Source organism: Drosophila ficusphila, unplaced genomic scaffold (assembly GCF_018152265.1).
Source record: "Drosophila ficusphila isolate 14025-0441.05 unplaced genomic scaffold, ASM1815226v1 contig_470, whole genome shotgun sequence".
NCBI lineage: Eukaryota > Metazoa > Arthropoda > Insecta > Diptera > Drosophilidae > Drosophila > Drosophila ficusphila.
Window position 1 is genome coordinate 205,387 of NW_025064389.1, and position 19,551 is coordinate 224,937.

The 19,551-nt window shown below is 37.4% G+C and overlaps 1 protein-coding gene across 1 annotated transcript in view; it reads left to right on the forward strand.

Annotated features, from left to right (window-relative positions):
- The window catches only part of LOC108098848 (protein argonaute-3), a 209,061-nt gene that overhangs the window by 19,160 nt on the left and 170,350 nt on the right, over positions 1–19,551 (forward strand). The window contains 2 exon segments of the mRNA XM_043208480.1: positions 11,495–11,755; positions 11,758–12,905. Of these exon segments, the coding sequence (XP_043064415.1) occupies positions 11,495–11,755; positions 11,758–12,905 (1,409 nt within the window).

A 19,551-nucleotide genomic window follows, 5' to 3' on the forward strand; every position in this document is an offset into this window, starting at 1 on the left:
CAACTTTGCGTTTACGTTTATGTTACGTTATGTTACATTACATTAGCAGTTGGACATTTGAATAAAGGGTAGAATTTATAAGTTAGGGGTTCTGCTCCGAACAGAAGCTATTAGCAAATTAAACATGGAGGACCAAAGTGAGCATTTTCGGTATATTTTGCTTTTTTACTTCCAAAAAGGAAAAAAAGCGGTCGAAGCTCGCGAAAAATTGTGCGAAGTGTATGGTAAAGATGCCATGAGTGATCGCCAATGTCAGCGCTGGTTTGCCAAATTTAGGCTTGGAGATTTTGGAGTTAAAGACGCCCCACGTTCTGGTCGACCATCGGCCGTTTTTAACGAACAAATTCAGGCTTTGCTGGATGAAAACCGGCGTTATTCAACGCGGGAGATGTCAGAGAAGCTCAAAGTGTCGCATACATCGGTTGAAAACCATTTGAAGAAACTTGGCTACGTAAGCAAGCTCGATGTTTGGGTTCCGCATAACTTAAAGGAAATTCACCTAACTAAGCGTATCAACATTTGCTATTCTCTGCTGCAACGGATTAAAAACGATCCTTTTTTGAAGCGGATCATTACTGGCGACGAAAAGTGGGTTGTTTACAATAATGTCCAACGAAAAAAAACATGGAGCAAGAAAGATGAGCCAGCCCAAGCCACATCAAAGGCCGATATCCATCAGAGGAAAGTTATGCTGTCTGTTTGGTGGAATTGGAAGGGTGTAGTGCACTTTGAGCTGCTGGGACGGAATGAAACCATCAATTCAGATGTGTACTGTCACCAGCTATCCAATTTGGCGGAAAAAATTAAAGAAAAGAAGCCGGCACTAGCTAATCGCAAGGGTATATTCTTTCACCATGACAACGCTAGTCCCCACACAACTTTGGTCACTCGGCAAAAATTAAAGGGAGCTGAATTGGGAAGTGCTACCACATCCACCTTATAGTCCGGACTTAGTACCTTCAGATTACCATTTGTTTCGCTCTCTTCAAAACTCTTTGAATGGTAAAAACTTTGACTCATCTTGTCTCGATTCTTTGCTGAAAAAGACCAAAAGTTCTTCGAGCGCGGAATTATGCAGCTGCCCGAGAGGGTGGTCGCACAAAACGACCAATACATAATTGATTAATTATAAGTCCTGATATATATATATATATCATATATATATATATATATATATATACCTATATATATATGAATAAATCATCTTTAAAAATATTGAAAAAAAACGCCACGACTTTCTTGCCAACCCAATATTATTTTGGCGGCAAACAGATTAAGGTCGCATGTTGCAGGGAAATTAAAGTTAACTTTGCATTGGGCGCGATACAGATCCCAGTTTGCTTTATCAATTTTGAATTTAGGAGATGTGGCGGTATGTTTATGGAATTAGTTCTAAATTGAATCGTTGTCTTTACAGGATAGTGATCGCTACCGTATAGAGAGTCTTTTACGGACCACTCACAGAAGGGGAAAAGCGATGCGGAGGCTAATGTTAGATCGATAGCCGTGAAAGAGTTGTGAGTGGAATGATGGGTAGCGGAGCCGTCATTGAGGAGGGTTAAAGATGATTTGTTTAAGACTTCTTCTATTTGAAGCCCTCTAGAGTTGTGCGAAGATGATCCCCACAATGGACTCCAAGCATTAAAATCGCCCACATATGGGATAGGCTTGCTTGAGAGATCTACTATTTTAAGAATTTCGTTGGCTGCTACTAATTGGGATGGAGGTATATATGTACTGAAAATGCAGATTTTGGGTTGGGCTAGTATTTGAGCTAAAGTTATAAAAATGTCCAATAAATTGCTTGGGGTAAGCAATATTCGTTAGGTTGGCATTAATATGTGTTTCCTGAAGGCAAATAACATCAGGGTTGGAATCGTTTATCAAAAGTTGTAATTCGTGGTAATTGTTAAAATAACCATTCATGTTCCATTGTATTAGTGTAATGGACATAAGTGGGAAGAGAGAGTGGATGTTATTTGGATTAGTTTTGGATTGACGAAACTATGAGTCATTGAAATTGATATTGTGTGAAGTTGATTTGATTTGATTTGGGGAAGTTGCTCGGCTGCTGCTTTCATGTTCAGCGTGGATTTGTACTTATTATGAGCAAGTGAAACGGATTTCTTTGGCTGCTGAGGGGTTGTGGGGATAGGGGACGGGGGATCGGGGAATGGGAAGGGGAAGGAACAGGAGGAGGGGAAGGAAAAGGGGAAGGGGAATGGGAAGGAAAAGGGGAAGAGGAAGGGGAAGGGTTTTTTTCGGGGTTGTATCGGTGGAAGCCATATTGATTTTGTCATTTTTGTTTTGTTTTGCGTTTTCGCTACGTTGATGAGAAGTTTTGGCTACTGAAGAGTATGAGGCGGTATTCACTGAATTTGCTGACGTTGTTTTGAAAATTGTTTTTGCCTCGCGCATGGTGCATTTTCTGACGGTTTTTATTTTGAGTATTTCTCTTTGTTCTTGGTACTTCGGGCATTGTCGGGAAGAGGCCGAATGCTCGCCAGAGCAATTGGCACAGCAGATTTCCGTGCATTTGTTAGGGGAATGGTGTGGTAGGGCACATTCGAAGCAACGTAGGGTGTTTATGCACTTTTTGGTTGTGTGGCCGAGGAGTTGGCAAGACTTGCATCTCATGGGGTTTGGTATGTACTCGCAAACTTTAACAGAGTGCCAAAAAATTTCGATTTTGGATGGGAGGTTATAGAGTTCGAAGGTTATTAGGAAGACTCCGCTGGGCTTGGATACACCATCGTAGGATTTCATAAATTTATAAAGTTATAAATTTATTAAGTCCATCGACGATTTCTTTTTCGGGAATGTCGCAGAGGTACGGGGCATAAACTGTTCCTTTCACAAAATTAAGGGCCTCGTGGAGCTTACACTGCACTTTGCATATACCGGTGAGTTCGGTAGTATTAATAAACTTGACAGCGTCGGCTTGAGATTTAACAAGTAAATTTCCGTCTCTGAGGTTCGAGATGGTCACAATGTTTTTGGAGATCATTTTTAAGGCGCGGTGCACGGCGAAGCATGAAAATTGAGAAATTGTTTTTTCAGTATTGACGGAAGCGATTGTTATCTATCTTGGATTATCAACTGAGGTAGAAGGAAGTTCAGGAAATGCAATATCCAGTTTTTGGGGTTGTCTTCTTTTTTTTGATGGTGGGCTAATGGCAAGCGGCGCAAACCGATTGTCGCCCAGGTTTGGGGGCCCTGGGCCCATGATGGGGCTTATTGGTTTAAATACGTTAGGTGTTTTTTGTGTTGAACAGATTAAAGACTATTTCAAGACACGATGGAAAAGTAAGAAGGAAAAACCACGTGGTAGAAAGTTCGAGAAACTCCGTATAGAAAAAAAAAAGATGTCGGCTTACGATTAGAGACGTCTGCTCGCGACGAGAGATAGATAGATAGTTTTCGATCTTTCCTATGGCAGCTATATGATATAGTACTCTGATTTTTATGAAGAGTATTTAAAAAATGTAATGTTCCAAAAATCATGCTCGTGGGATTAAAAACAACGACGTTATAATTTTTTTCCATTACTTATATATGTATATATATATTTTTTATCTTTCCTATGACAGCTATATGATAGAGTTATCTGATTTTGATAAAATTTAATCCGAAATTCAATAGCAGTTAGAAAACGCCATCTGGAAGGAATCAAGTCGATCTGATAAAAAACAACGAAGTAAGAATTTTTAATTTCATTCTCTCGTATGGGAGCTATCCGATATAGTCGGCCGATCCAACTCGTTCCGACCTATATACTGCCTGCAACAACTAGACAACTTTTGGGAAAGTTTCAGCCAGCACATAGAAACCGAGAGGAGGACAGACGGACAGACAGACAGATGGACAGACAGACAGACGGACAGACGTACAGACGTACAGACCTTTTGCGAAAGTTTCAGCAAGATAGCTTTAAAACTGAGAGACTAGTTTACATAGAAACCGACTGGAGGAAAGACGGACAGAGAGACAGACGGACAGATGTTCATACGTATTTGGATTCTGATCGTGATGCTGATCAAGAATATATATATTGGGAGTACAAATAGAAAACCGCCGTTTTTTCTCATAATTTGAGGTTTTATTGTAAAAATCTTGTTACAATGTCATTCTTCAAAATAATTTCCATCCTTAGCCACAACTTTTTCCCATCTTTCTGGCAGCTTCTGAATTCCTCTTCGAAAAAACTGTCCGTCTTTTGACGCGATCCACAAATCAATCCAATTTTTCGCTTCTTCGTAAGAACGAAAGTGCCGTTCGGCCAGGTCATGCGTCATTAATCGGAAGAGGTAGAAATCAGCTGGGGCGATGCCAGGAGAGTAGGGCGGGTGCGATAGGACGTCCCATTTCAAAGTTTCCAGGTATGTTTTCAGACCTTGGAAACATGTGGACGAGCGTTGTCATGCAGAAGTATGACCTTGTCGTGTCTTTTCGCGTATTGTGGGCGTTTTTCCTTTAACGCTCGACTCAAACGAATCAGTTGCGTTCTGTAGAGGGCTCCTGTGATGGTTTCGCGAGGTTGCAGGAGTTCATAGTAAATTACGCCAAGCTGGTCCCACCAAATACACAGGTCCGGGACGCTCCTTATCATCCACGTCATTCTCGCCATTTCTAAACTTTTGGAACCATTCCCGACACGTTCTTTCACTAATATAGCTTTCACCATAAGTTCCTACAATCATGCGACGCGCCTCTGCTGCATTTTTTTTCGAATGATATGCAAAAAGCAACACTTCCCGCAAATGTCCCTTGTTCGGCTCGAATTTTGTCATTTTTGCACACGAACAAAACAGAGCACAGTGAAAATAGACAAACGAGACGATAAAGAGTTGTTGACAAATGCCTCAGCTAGCTATATGACGTTTCAGGGCATAATTTTTTACCGACGTGCTATGCTAGGGCCACCTGTGGGAAAACGGCGGTTTTCTATTTGTACTCCCAATACTTTATGGGGTCTGAGGTGTATACTTCACTGCGTTGCAAACTTCTAACTGAAATTATAATACCCTCTGCTCTGCAAGAGTATAAAAAGTGGGGACAATGTCAGTCTTCAATGTATGCCCCTTCAGAAGCCACACATTTTGCCCATCTTTCGGGCAATTTATGAATTCCTCGCCAGAAGAATTCCTTTTCCTTGGACCCAAACCAGTCTTCTAGCCAATCCTTAAGGTCTTCACAGGAATCGAAGCGCTGACTTGCTAATCCGTGTCCCAAACTGGCGAATAAATGGTAATCTGATGGAACCAAGTCAGGTGAATAAGCCGCATGGGGTAAGGACTCCCAGCCAAACGTGGCTACCAATTCCTTGGTGCCTCTTGCCCGGTGTGATGGCGCGTTGTCGTCCAGAATAATTGCTTTGTACTGCCTTTTTGCGTATTCTGGGAGCGATTTTGCAGCAGAGATTCTTTCAATTCTTCCAGTTGTTGCTGGTAGCGTTCGCCATCAACGGTTTCACCCGGTTTTAGGAGCTCATATCAAACGATTCCGGCCTGGTCCCAGAAAACGCACTGCATGGCTTTGCGGCCAAAACGGTTTGGCCTGGGCCAACATAGGATTTTTTTCGTTTGGGGTTTTGAAAATAGATCCACTTTTCATCCCCAGTGACAAGGCAATGCAAAAACGACTTCATTTGTACCGTTCCAAGAGAATTTCGCAAGTGTTTTTTCTGTTCTCTTGTTGGTACAAGGATAACCACTGAGACGGCTTCACTAATTTTACGTTTTCTTGTCTCCATTTCGACCGATCCTTCTGAAAATTAGAGTAATATATCGTAAGATTATAAAAACAGTAAGTCATTTTTTATTTATAAAAAAAATTATAAACTTTAGTTAGTCCCTACGTATATAGCTATCATAGGCCAGATTGTTTTTTTTATCAGAAAAGCAATTTTTTAATGTCTCTTGAATCACGAATTAAATTACATTAAAATCGGACGACTAGGGGAGCATGGGGCATTGTCGACACTTTTTTTTCAAAGTCGTTTTTTCATAGTGAAAATATATTTTTTGATAATGTAATGCATATCGTTGTATTCGAAAAAGATCTGGCTAATAACATTCAAAAAGTTTTTTGGTCTATTGTCAAGGGGGTGAGTGTGGTAACCAAAAATCTGAAGTGTTGTCAAATTCAGAAATTGAAAAATCGCGGGGTAAAGTCGACACCCCCCTGGGGCAAAGTCGACACATACCTGAAACTCGAAGAAAATGAACACAAAATCATAAGGTATCAATATTTATTCGTCAATAAGTAAAATGTTTACAAAATACAGCCATCTACCCATCACTTCCTTTTCAGCCAATCAATTAATGTTCCTCGGGGAATGTCTTACTTTTCAGCTGCCTTTTTTGCAGCTAAGCCTTCCGATCGTACTGCGTGGATGGCCGTTTTGATATTTTCCACGCTTACGGGAACCGTTTTCCTTTTATAATTGCGTACCATTGGGTGGCAAACATGGCAAAGTTGATCAAAATTCTTCAACGCATTCAATTTTGTTCAGTACACAAAGGCAAACCCGCTTTAATGTCGGTGTCGACTTTACCCCACATACATAGTGTCGACAATGCCCCACACGACATTTTTGCAAACAAGTTACATAAAAATCATGATAACTTAACAAAATTTTATGACGAGTGTCATTTATATCTTCTGTGAACTCTACTGAATAAAGCCAACATACCTTGATAACTCTTCGCAATGCACAATTCTCAAAAAACCAAACTTCACACGATCGGAAAATTTTACTTTTGTGTGCCAAAAACACATGTGGCGTAATAACAAATTTTCCATAACTCAGAATGCCACCAAACTTCGTTGGTAATGTGGGGCTCTTAGGATCTACATTCGGTAAAAAAATTACGTCGATATGATTTATAGTTTTTTTTTTAAGAACGGGTGTCGACTTTACCCCACTGTCGACAATGCCCCATGCTCCCCTATATCATTTATTATTATGACCAATCGTCGAAAATACAGAAACTTCATTAAAAAAAACCGACATAGCTTCGATGTTGTTTAGCCTTTATGTATTATGCTTGACATATTTGATGATTGCAAGGGTATATAATCTTCGGCTCGCCGAAGCTAGCTTTCGTGTTAGAAGTAAATATTGCTCTCTCCTTAAACTTTGTTGAGATTTTAGAAATAAAAAAAAATATTTTTGATGTGATCTCCTGACAGCTACGACCGTTCCTAGAACTGAAAAAACAGCGTCTTCATTTCTTAATAAAATAAGTGTAATTCCGTGCTTTTAGTTAAAGATATTTTTTTTATTAGAAGGCTAAGTGCATGGTGTTTATTTCATCTTGGAACATCAAAATTAAGGTCAATTTTCAATTTAAACTTCACGGGCTTAACATTTCGGGCTAGATTTTCTTTCTTGAGCGTCCTGACAATCATCATTCGACGCATATTGTTCCACAACGTCAGTATTCTCCTAATTTGGCTCCGTGTGACTTGTTGCTATTCCCAAGACCACTCCGGGGAAAGCAGTTTGAGTTAATTGAGAAGATAAAAGCTGAATCGAAGAAGGCGTGGATGGCTATAACGGAAAGGGACTACTTGACTACTTGATCAAAAAGTTCCCAACTTTTATTAATAAAATCAAAAAATAGGTAAAAAAAAAAAACTTTTTAAGTTAAACCGTTTTATGTAAAACATACATTGCAATAAAACCGTGGGGCAAGACAATTGTCTACAATCGTTGATTAAAATGTTTGTTTGCCCCACGGTTTTATTTTAGTCTAGTCTAAGCATATGTTTATAATTCCCACGTCTGTATCTATTTTATATTATTTTTAGTTTTCAATACATTTACCTTAAACATTGCAATGTATGTTTTACATAAAACGGTTTAACTTAAAAAAGTTTTTTTTACCCATTTGTATTTTATTACTAACAAGAAAGGAAGCTAGCTTCGGCAAGCCGAACCTTATATACCCTTGCAGTCATCAAATATGTCGAACAAAATACATAAAGGCTAGCAACATCAAATCTATGGCGATTTTTATATTATTTTTATATTGTTCATATGACAGCTATATGATATAGTCGTCCGATTTTGATGAAATTTAATTTGTAACTCAAGAGTCATTAGAAACCTCTATGTTCCAAAAATCATGATTGTCTGATGAAATACAACGATGTTTTAATTTTTTTCCGTTATTTCTATATAGGTTTTTCGATCTTTCCTATGGCAGCTATATGATATAGTACTACGATTATTATGAAACTGTTTTCTCATTATAAGGGTTATTAAAAAACTTGATGTTCAAAAAATCTTGCTCGTGCGATAAAAAACAACGATGTTATCAATTTAATGGAAATAAATCTATATAAATTTTCGATCGCTCCTATGGCAGCTATATGATAGTGTTATCCGATTTTGATCAAATTTAATCCGAAATTCAATAACAGTTAGAAAACGCCATCTTGAAGAATTCAACTCGATCTGATCAAAAACAACGGCGTTAGAAGTTTTCATTTCATTCCCTCGTATGGGAGCTATCCGATATAGTCGGCCGATCCGGCTCGTTCCGACTTATATACTGCGTGCAATAACTACACACCTTTTGCGAAAGTTTCAGCAAGATAGCTTTAAAACTGAGAGACTAGTTTACATAGAAACAGACAGACGGACAGACAGACAGACGGACAGACGTACAGACGTATTCCGACTCTGCTCGTGATGCTGATCAAGAATATATATACTTTATGGGGTCTGAGGTGTCTCCTTCACTGCGTTGCAAACTTCTGACTGAAATTATAATACCCTTTTGCTCTGCAAGGGTATAAAAACCATTTGGAGCGGCGGTTCAATTTAGCATAGTAAATTGTATTCTACTTGTTGAGACCTTTTATTTGATACCCATATTGATGGGATTAATAAAACCTACGTTATCCGCCATTTTGTAGAGGCCGCCATCTTGGAGTTTAATTTTATATAGTACATTGTATTCTACGGGTTGAGAACTTTCATTTGATACCCATATTGATGGGATTGATAAAACCTACGTTATCCGCCATTTTGCGGTCGCCATCTTGGATTTACAATGTTATTGATATTACTATATTGTATTGTCATCGGAACTGAAGGTGTGTACCAAATTTCAGATCAATCTGACAACAGGAAGGTACTTAAATTTCAGTTTGTAATTTTGATCGAAGGGTGAGCTAAATAAAACAGTTTAAAAATACAAAGTTATTCATTACAAGCATCGGGCAGCGTTTTAAGGGCGTGTTATCCTTGAAAAGTGATCAGCGTTCAGCTCGACCCAAGGCTTTAAGTGACTGGAAGCGGGCCAAAATCATAGAACAAGTGAAAGTAAACCCGAAAATTTCATTAACAAAGATTGCAGATGAGGTGAGAGAACAGTTTTTGAAAAAATTTCTCCCCATTACGGTTCGGAGGACACTGCATAGAGCTAACTATACGTATCGGATCGCAAAAAGGAAACCGCTTATTTCTAAAGTCAACAAACAGAAGCGATTGGACTATGCAAAAGAGAATTTGAATAGCCAGTTGATTTTTGGGCTAATGTCATCTTTTCTGACAAAAAAAAATTTAATGTTTTCCAAACTTTTTGAAAAAAGCCTTAAATAAAACTCCTAAACATGGTTAAACACCAGTTAAGCATGGTGTTGGAGGCGTCATGGTGTGGGGCTGCAAGTCCAATGCAGGTGTCGATGATTTCGAGTTTATAGAAGGAATCATGGGAAAAAATAATATTTCGATATTCTTAAAGGAAACCTCCAAAAAAGTGCCCAGAAGGTCGCTAAAGCCTTGAGTCAACGTGTGCGCTGATTAGGCGCCCTTAAAACGCTGCCCGATGGTTGTAATGGTTAAGTGGCTTCTGTCTATCATTTCCCCGATCTCACCATATAATTTTCCAAGATTGTGGAAATTCCAAATAATTTTCCGGTCCGATAATGTAGAGTTTTTATGTTTACCCCTTATTTTATGAAAAAAAGGTTAAAAAAACGCAATTCGATACTTTTAGCTGGAAAAAGTTATACCATACCAATCAGGGGATAATAATAAATGTGTTAAAAAAAAAAAAACTGGCCAAATCGGTAAAATTGTGTCAAAATTTCAAATTAAAAGCAAGTGTGCCAATAATTCAGGAAGATTCGGGACTTGTTTTCGTTATTTTAATTTTGAAAATTAACTATAAGATGTAAAATATTAAAATAAACTGCGTTGTGTTGTTAATTAATTATATTATGTAAATAAATTTTGTTTTATGTAAATATCCCCATTTTAAGGGGAGAAACTGAACCTCAAAGTTGAAGAAGCCAACTGTGCCAATAATTATGTTCGTCACTGTATGCACACATACACAACGAAATCTGCCCTGCAGTTCTGGATGTCCACTGTGGACTTTTGGCAATTAAGCAATCATATGTGTAGGAAAGGAAAAGGGGTGTTCCTAAGTGTTCCTCTCTTTCTCACTCTTATAACACGAATCGTTGCTTGCAAACGACGGCGGCCCGACACCAAATTTGTCTTCTATTCTTTCGTTCGGAGAAAAATGAAATTGACCTGCGTCATTCTTTTAAGGGGGGGTAAGGTTTTAAAAAATTTTTTTTTACATTTTTTTTTTATTTTTTTCTGAATGACCAATATGTCAAGAACATTGTGTTCAAATTTTGAGTCAATTAAAGTCAAACTAACGGAGTTACAGCGTTTTAAACAACCGTATTTGGACGTATTTTCCCGTATAAAAATACTTTGAATCGATTTTGCCGAAGACGCTATTTTGAAAGTCGGTGAACATCAGAACTCAAAATCTACTGAACCGATCCTTTTCAAATTTTTAACACAAATTCTCAACATAAATACGCAGGTAATCAGGAAGAGTTTTTTTAATTTTTAATTTTTTTCTATTGTTAAAAAATAAATTAACAGCGATTTTTAAAGCTAAAATAGCACTTTTCACTTTCAAGTGCTCCCAAAAATAGACAAAAAATAAATTTAAAAAAAACTCTTCCTAATTACCTCGGGAAATTCATTATCTTTACAACGCATATCCCGTTTTTTTTTTAAGATGATCCGTTAACGCCCTATGATGTTCACCGCAAAACAACTTTTTCTTTAGGCGCTTCGGAAGATTAAACGCCACAGGCTTATTTCTTAATATTTTTTAATAATTTTTTTTTTTTTCGAATACTCTTCAAAAGTTAAACAATAACATGTAATTAAGCTCAATAAAATAAACTTACTCATTTCGGCGCAAAAAAAAATCAAACATGGCCCTTTTTTTGGCCATTGAAACTTTACCAAACGGTTTCGAATTGCGACACAATGTTGTCACGCCTGTTAAAAATGTTTATTTGAATAACGGGTGTCTGAGAGTCGAGTTTTAAAATTGCTACGCCTATTGACTTTCATTTGAAATTCGAGGCAAACGATTCCCTCTTCTCTATATTATGGATACGTTAAATATGATTCAAAATTGGTTTTTTTTTTTTTTTATTACAGGTTCCTCGGTTAATTTATCCTGCAACTATTTACAACTAAGAGCGGATAAATCGAAAGGAGTTTTTCATTATGAGGTGCGTTTTTTTCCTCCCGTAGACTCAGTTCATTTAAGACTGAAGTGCCTTAACGATCATAAAGATAAACTTGGAGGTACCAAAACATTTGATGGCAATACCTTGTACTTACCAATTTTGTTACCAAATCAGATGACCGTCTTTGTATCGAAAGTGGAAGATGTTGAAATTCAGATTCGTATTTTATTCAAAAAAAGGAGGCTCTTCAGAACTGCATCCATTTATATAATATTTTGTTTGATCGAGTTATGAAAGCATTAAAATATGTAAGATTTGATCGGAAACAGTTTGACCCATCTTGCCCTAAAATAATACCACTGGCTAAACTAGAAGTTTGGCCAGGCTATGTTACTGCCGTTGATGAATATGAAGGTGGTTTAATGCTTTGCTGTGACGTTTCTCATCGTATATTATGTCAAAAAACCGTTTTAGATATGCTGGTTGATATATACCAACAAAACGGCGACGATTACCAAGTATGCGTTAGAAAGTCATTGGTTGGAAATATAGTATTAACAAGATACAATAACCGTACATATAAAATAAATGAGATTTGCTTCGATCAAAGTCCAATGTCAGAGTTTCGAACCAAAACTGGAGCCATAAGTTATATGGACTATTACAAGCAATACCACAATATACAAATTAAAGATAAGAATCAGCCATTGCTTCTTAGTATTAAAAAATTAAGAGCTAAACCAGATGAACAGGAAGAAATACAATTTTGCTTAATTCCCGAATTGTGTTATCTAACAGGACTTCGCGATGAAATTCGTTCTGATAATAAACTTATGCGTGAAATCGCAACATTTACAAGAGTTTCTCCAAACCAACGGCAGCTTGCGTTAAACAAATTTTACGATAATGTTTCAAAAACTCCCGCCGCACGAGAAATTCTTAACAGTTGGGGACTTTCACTTACCAAAGACTGCATTAAGTTAAAAGGACGACAAATGGACATAGAACAAATTTATTTTTCCAAAACGACGGTATCAGCCGGAAAAAATGCAGAATTTTCCAAACATGCTGTGAACAATGAAATGCTGGAAGTAATTAACCTAAATAATTGGCTTATAATACACTTAAAGAACGATACAAGAGCTGTGTCAAACTTACTTGACAATATAAAAAAGTGTTGTGGACCTCTTGGGATTAATGTGTGTAAACCCATTATAATTTCTTTAGACCAAGATCGAATCGATAGATATATTGAAGCTTTACGACGAAATATAGCTTTGAATACACAAATAGTCGTCTGCATTTGCCATAACAGTAGAGACGATCGATATTCAGCTATAAAAAAAATATGTTGCTCCGAACTACCAATTCCATCACAGGTAAAAATATAATTTGACATTCCTAGATTAATATATAAAATAAGGCATTTAAAAAACGAGAAAAATCTCCTGCATTAAAAACAATTTGATATAAAAACAAAAACAAATAAAAAACTCGGAGATGCGTACAAAGTGTGGCCAAAATCGAAATTTCTCACTTTTAAAATGTGTTTTTAATGTTTGTTAGCACATAACTAATGCGAACTGCACCCATATAGTTTTTTTTTATGAAATTCAGTCTTGTTTTATATATGTATGTAAGGTTATCAAATATTTCCCTTTCTTCCTTTTTGTTTCTTGAATTTCGGGGCCACGTACAAAGCGCTCCAGAGCTCGGATCTGGCAATTGTATAAATTATTAAAGATCATTTTTAAAGGATTTATTTAATGAGACGATTTTGGGTTAGACTTCCGACCCCATTTATTTCCAAAATTCGACTAACTGCTAAGTACATAAATTCTTATAAGAAAATCTGACCCGGCTGCCCGTGCACGGTGTTGGGTAGCCGCCGTTGCGTGGCAGTGTATTGCACGTTGATTGCTTGAGATTTTGGCAACGTCGTTGTGCAAAATCAGCAGGGGTCGGTGGCCTTGCATTATTTTCATGACGGCTATGCATTATTAGCTTGAACCTGTCAATGTTAACTTGAAGGTCATGCTGACCTTCGGAATTCATGTTCTTAGACTGTAGCAAACTTAAATATTCATATAAACAACGCTATATAACTATAAATAGATTGTACGGCCAATTCGTGCCGTTACAAGAGATACAACCTGCGTTTAAGAGAAGTATTTTAACGTAACTTCAAGCAGAGTTGCTTTCAAACAGGTTAAGACGCCAAATTTTGATCTTTCTTTATAAAAGCCCGTATTAAAAGAAAGATAGGCAATAATTACTACGAGCTTGAATTAGGCAATTACTAGGCAATTATCACGTCAAAGACATTCGCCAATGACGTCACTCCAGGCGGTATTAGCCTGTAGAGTGAAATACCCTAGTCTGATTGTGGCAGGGGGGTTTTGTAACGGCGCCTGTAGCGACCGGACTGTATAGTTCGGCCAAGAAGCATGCTTTAAAAAGAAGTTAAGTTAGGCCTTATTAATTTAGCTAATTACACATCCATTTGCTAAAGTAGCTGGACCATAGATGCGGTGCACTGTGGGCCAGAAAATCCAAAAAGTGGCAAAAAACCGATTTCGGAATTTCAAAAAAGTAGTTAGCTGTATTAAAAACGGATATATTGAACTAGTATTTGTCAAAGTTTCTAAGCATTTGGTTACAAATTACAATTTTTACAAGGAATTTAAATAGAAAATATTGCTTGAAACTCAGATAAATATACCTTGTCTTAAATATAAATAAATTTTTATTTCTATATGATACAAAACTATTTATTATTTTTTTACAACTAATAATGTTACGGAAATCAAAAATAATAGTTTTTTTCTTCAAAAAAGTCGAAAAATATTTTTTTTTATTATTTTTAATACAAAGTTATACGATTTTCAATGTTTGCGACACTTCCAAATAGGCGTTCCCCTTCGTTCCCCTAGATATCAATATGTGAATTACTCGGAATTATTCCTTGAAATGTGCTGTTTTTGAAAAAGTTGCGCCTTTTTGCGCATTTTTTGTTTTAAGAAATAAATAAATAAAAAACCTAGCGCGCTTCCACATTTTTTGCAAGCTTTCGTATACACATTTGTGCATGAATTTACATGCGCTGCAGCGTGCTAAATGCTTTTTGCAAGCAAACCAACTGGTGACGGTGTGGTGAAATCGAACTTTTTAAATCCGAATAGAGCGTTTATTATTGTTGTAAGCATGGAGACCTTCACAAAAGGAGAAATTTTGCAAAAATTGAATGATTCGAAAAATTATATCGAACCAGTCTAGTCTTTGAGTATATTTTAAAAAAGTTACATTTTGTTACATTATTGTCGTTACCTAAAGAGGTAATTGACTTATTATTAGAGGCTGCAACTGAAATTAAATCTTCAGTTGAAAAAGAAGAAGTAGATTTCTATGATGAGGATAAACATAATATGTCAAATATACTCAATGAACTGGATGAAATTGAGCTCTCAGAAAATGAAGAAAATAAACAACATATAAGAAAATTTAAAAAAAAATTTAAAAAAAAATTTAATTTAAAAAATGCAAAAAAAAAGTTAAAAAATAAAAAAAAAAAATAAAAAAACCAAAATCGATTTAGGAGCCTTCTCGTGGCACATCCTGAGTGCTTTAGCAAAAGCAGCTAAGCCTAAGCGTAATATATAATTATAAAACAAAATTGTCACAAATTCTTTTTAAAAATATATAAATTTAAACGAATTAGTCGAAAACCCGGAGAACCATCAAAGAACGCTTCAGTTTCGTTTACGTTTCCGAAGTAAGGGGGATATGTGAGGAGGCAAAGCAAGGCCTAGAGAAGGTAACAGGCGTCGATTCAATCGAAAGTGTTTTCTAGGTGCCTGGCAGAGTAGTGGGCGCGAAGCAGGAGCGCTGCCGTGGGAATCATCTGGGCAGGCAGCGACGTCAACAAGGAGAGTTGTCGATCTAAAACCCTTTCGCTTATCCTGAATTTTTTTTTTTTTTTTTGAATGCTTTGTTTGTTGAATCTAACAATAAGTGCATCAAATCTTATACTGTAACATAACTAACAGTCATATAGACTGGTACAGTAAAAATGGCCCTGACAAATTATGGCTGGGTTGGAAGGTCGTTACGTTGTAGGCGGGTTCTTCTAGAAACCAGAGCCAGGTTCCTTGCGAGAGGATTTGGGTGGGCTGAAAGATTTTCCTTGTATGACGCTTTTTGCTTGTCTATTTCATCTTTCACTGCGAGAATGCAAAGATCCCTGTGGATGTTTTGGTTTCTAATATACCATAGTGCCCAGTGATAGTTCTCAGGATCTTTGCTTGAGCCCGCTGTATGATGTCTATGTTGGTTTTGCTCGCCTTGTAGAGCAGTACCAGTGGTATCCGCTGTTTAAAGGACGAATAGAATTGGTCCAATTGTATTTCCTTGTGGGACTCCAACTTCGGTTTTATAGATGTCGGATGTTGTTGTGTTGCACCTCACTGCGAAGACTCTGTTGTAGAGCTACGACTCAAGTAATTTATGAGTGTAACCGGGAAAGTGTGTTTTGATTTTGTGCATGAGACCGTTGAGCCAGACGCGGTCGAATGCTTGCAATACGTCGAAAAATATCGCGCTGCAGTGTTCTCTATATTCGAAGGCTGTGCGAATCTCTGATGTTATTCTGTTGACTTGCTCGATAGTTCCATGTTTTTCTCTGAAGCCAAATTAATGGGCTGGGATAATGTTATGAGCTCCCATATATGGTACCATGCGTGTTAGAAGGCATTTTTCGAAAAGTTTGGACAGGCATGAAAATAGACTTATTGGTCTGTAGGAGGACGGAATCATGTGAACTTTTCCGGTCTTCGGTATTATTATGATTATTGACTTTTTCCATTTATTTTGGGTAGTAGCCAAGACTTATGATCCCATTGAAGAGTTTATAGATGACCTCAATAGCACAGTTTGGAAGTTAAATTATCATTTTTGGAGTTATTTGGTCACCGCCGGGAGCCTTTTTCGGTTTTAACACCCGGATGACTTTGATGATCTCGTTCGATCGAAACACTGTTCTCGTGGATTCACTTTCAGTTTGGATTTGCGGTAGAACAAAAGGATTTGCAGCGGGATTCGGCTGGAAGACGCCCCTGAGATGTGAGGCGCTTAATTTGTTAATCGCCGATCAATTGTCAACATTTTTAAATGGGGTAGCATTTCTATTTCTGTATTTTTAGCATCATCAAGTGTAGCACAACAGGAACCAACCGTAAATATACAATCATGTCGTACTAGATTAGGTTCCGAATTCCAAGTAGCTAGGCGAATGGCTGGCCACTCTCTTTAGGAATTATCTTCTGCAATACAAGTCTCGAGAATCAGAGGAGTTCCCCCTCGTGGGTTTATAAAGCTGTCCTCATTCACATTAGATTTTAATTTACAAATTGAATTCCTTATTGCCCCAACCGCTTTAATAACCTTGCAGAGCAAAGGGTATTATAATTTCAGTTAGAAGTTTGCAACGCAGTAAAGGAGTCACCTCAGACCCCCTATATTCTTAATCAGCATCGCAATCAGAATCGAAATACGTTTGTACGTCTGCCCGTCTGTCCTCCTGTCGGCTTCTATGTAAACTAGTTTCTCAGTTTTAAAGCTATCTTGCTGAAACTTTCCCAAAAGGTGTGTAGTTATTGCACGCAGTATATAATCGGATAGCTCCCATACTAAAGAATGAAATAAAAAATTCTCACGTCGTTGTTTTTGATCAGATCAAATTTCTTCCAGATGGCGTTTTCTAACTACTATTGAATTTCGGACTTAATTTTATTCAAATCGGATAACTCTATCATATAGCTTCCATAGGAAAGATCGAAAAATCTATATAGAAACTAGCTGACCCGGCAAACGTTGTTTTGCCACCAGATGACTTTATAATTTCTGTACAAAAATAACTCAGTTCTAGACTTACATATGTATTTATGTATGTATGTTTAAGTTATTATAATTGCGTCTGGCATAAAATGAATCCAGGTTATTATAATCACAACGTGCATTCACGCGATTGGCAAGTGCGCTTCCGGAATCCTCTCCGCCCATAAAGTAGATTTGTAAGAATTTATGTTGTTCATTTGGCATTGGCAGCAGTGAGCCCATTTTATGATAAACTTGGCCTCTAATTTTTAATGTAGAATTGTAATTTTGACCATTTGCATTAGTATTTCAAACTATTTCTGTTGCCTCGAACGATGTCATTTGAAAGCATGAATTAAATGTTCGAATTGACTTCAGGAACACGTTAGAATCTGGATCCGTGCCGATAAGTAAGCCGTTCAATGGTTCAGGTGGTGTTTCAATTTCTGGTAGTTGCACTTTTCCTGACGCGCAACACGTCCCACATGTGTGACATGACAATGCGGACATTCCTTGTCCATAGCACCAATTACCACTTTTGAGTGAGCATAATACTCAATATCGGGCTCATACTGGAATGCTAGACGCAGTAATGAATTTTATATGCTCGATGTACCTGTTGACGTTGATGGTCATTTATTCTGCCTCTATTGACTGTGACACGGCGTGTATGTCGTTGTTCTAATCACTTTATATGCGATTTTTGGTATGTCGAACACGATTTAAGAGGATGAAAAATAGACGTTGGGTAATTGTCAGTCGTACTCAATACGCTCAAAAAATTTCATGAGAATCGGTATAGCCGTTTCGGAGGAGTAAGGTCAGAAAAACTGTGACACGAGAATTTTATATATTAGAAGATAACAACTCGCTGGCGTCCCTGATAGAGCTTATAAATAGTAAAGCAGATGGCCAAGAAGGCGAACGCAGTCCCTTTCCTATTTCGCCAATGTTACATAGGTTTTCCATATTTAATTTTTGCAAGTATGGTAAGCTCAGTACCTCCATGTGGCCTGTAATGTTAAGCACCGTTGATGCAGCGGGGGCTGGTAATTTTTTTATGTAGCTCTTTAAGTTGAGGTATACGGTGTTATTTACTTTTACCTCGTCGTCGAATGTAACGAGGAACGTTCCGGTTACCAGTTGTCCATTGATCGTAGTTGATCCGTTATTGAGAATGATGACGCCATCATCGCTGCTTGCTATTTTTTCAAGGTGGCAGGTGCGAGTCGAACAGTGTGCGTTACCTCCAGAGGGAAGTTGCTGTGCGCAGGTTGTGTAGGGGACTTCTCTGCAAAATGATGTTATAAGGGCGGTGCTGCAGCTTCTAATCGGCATAATTTTGTTACCTCAGTCGGCTATAATATGGCTTAGGAAATTTTAATATAAAATGTAGAAAATTATTATTTAATAAAACTTTTAAAAGTTTGAGCAATTTCCACTAGATCAGTACTATTAACATTTTTATACCCTTGCAGAGCAAAGGGTATTATAATTTTGGCCAGAAGTTTGCAACGCAGTGAAGGAGACACCTCAGACCCCATAAAGTATATATATTCTTGATCAGCATCACGATCTGAGTCGAAATACGTCTGTCCGTCTGTCTGTCTGTCCGTCTGTCCTCCTGTCCGTTTCTGCCTAAACTAGTCTCTCAGTTTTAAAGCTATCTTGATGAAACTTTCCCAAAAGATGTGTAGTTATTGCACGCAGTATATAAGTCGGAACGGCCCGGATCGGCCGACTATATCGGATAGCTCCCATACGAGAGAATTAAATAAAAAATGCCCACGCCGTTGTTTTTGGTCAGATCGAGTTGATTTCTTCTAGATGGTGTTTTCTAACCACTATTGAATTTTGGATAAAATTTTATCAAAATCGGATAACTATCTCATATAGCTGCCATAGGAAGGATCAAAAAATATATATAGAATTAATCGAAATTAATTGATAACTTCGTTGTTTTTAATCTCACGAGCATGATTTTTAAAACATGGACTTTTTTAATAACCCTTGAATCGAGAAAAAAATTTCATAAAAATCGGACAACTATATCATATAGCTGCCATAGGAAAGATCGAAAAATATATATAGAATTTATGGAAATAAATTGATAACGTCGTTGTTTTTTATCACACAACCATGATTTTTTGAGTA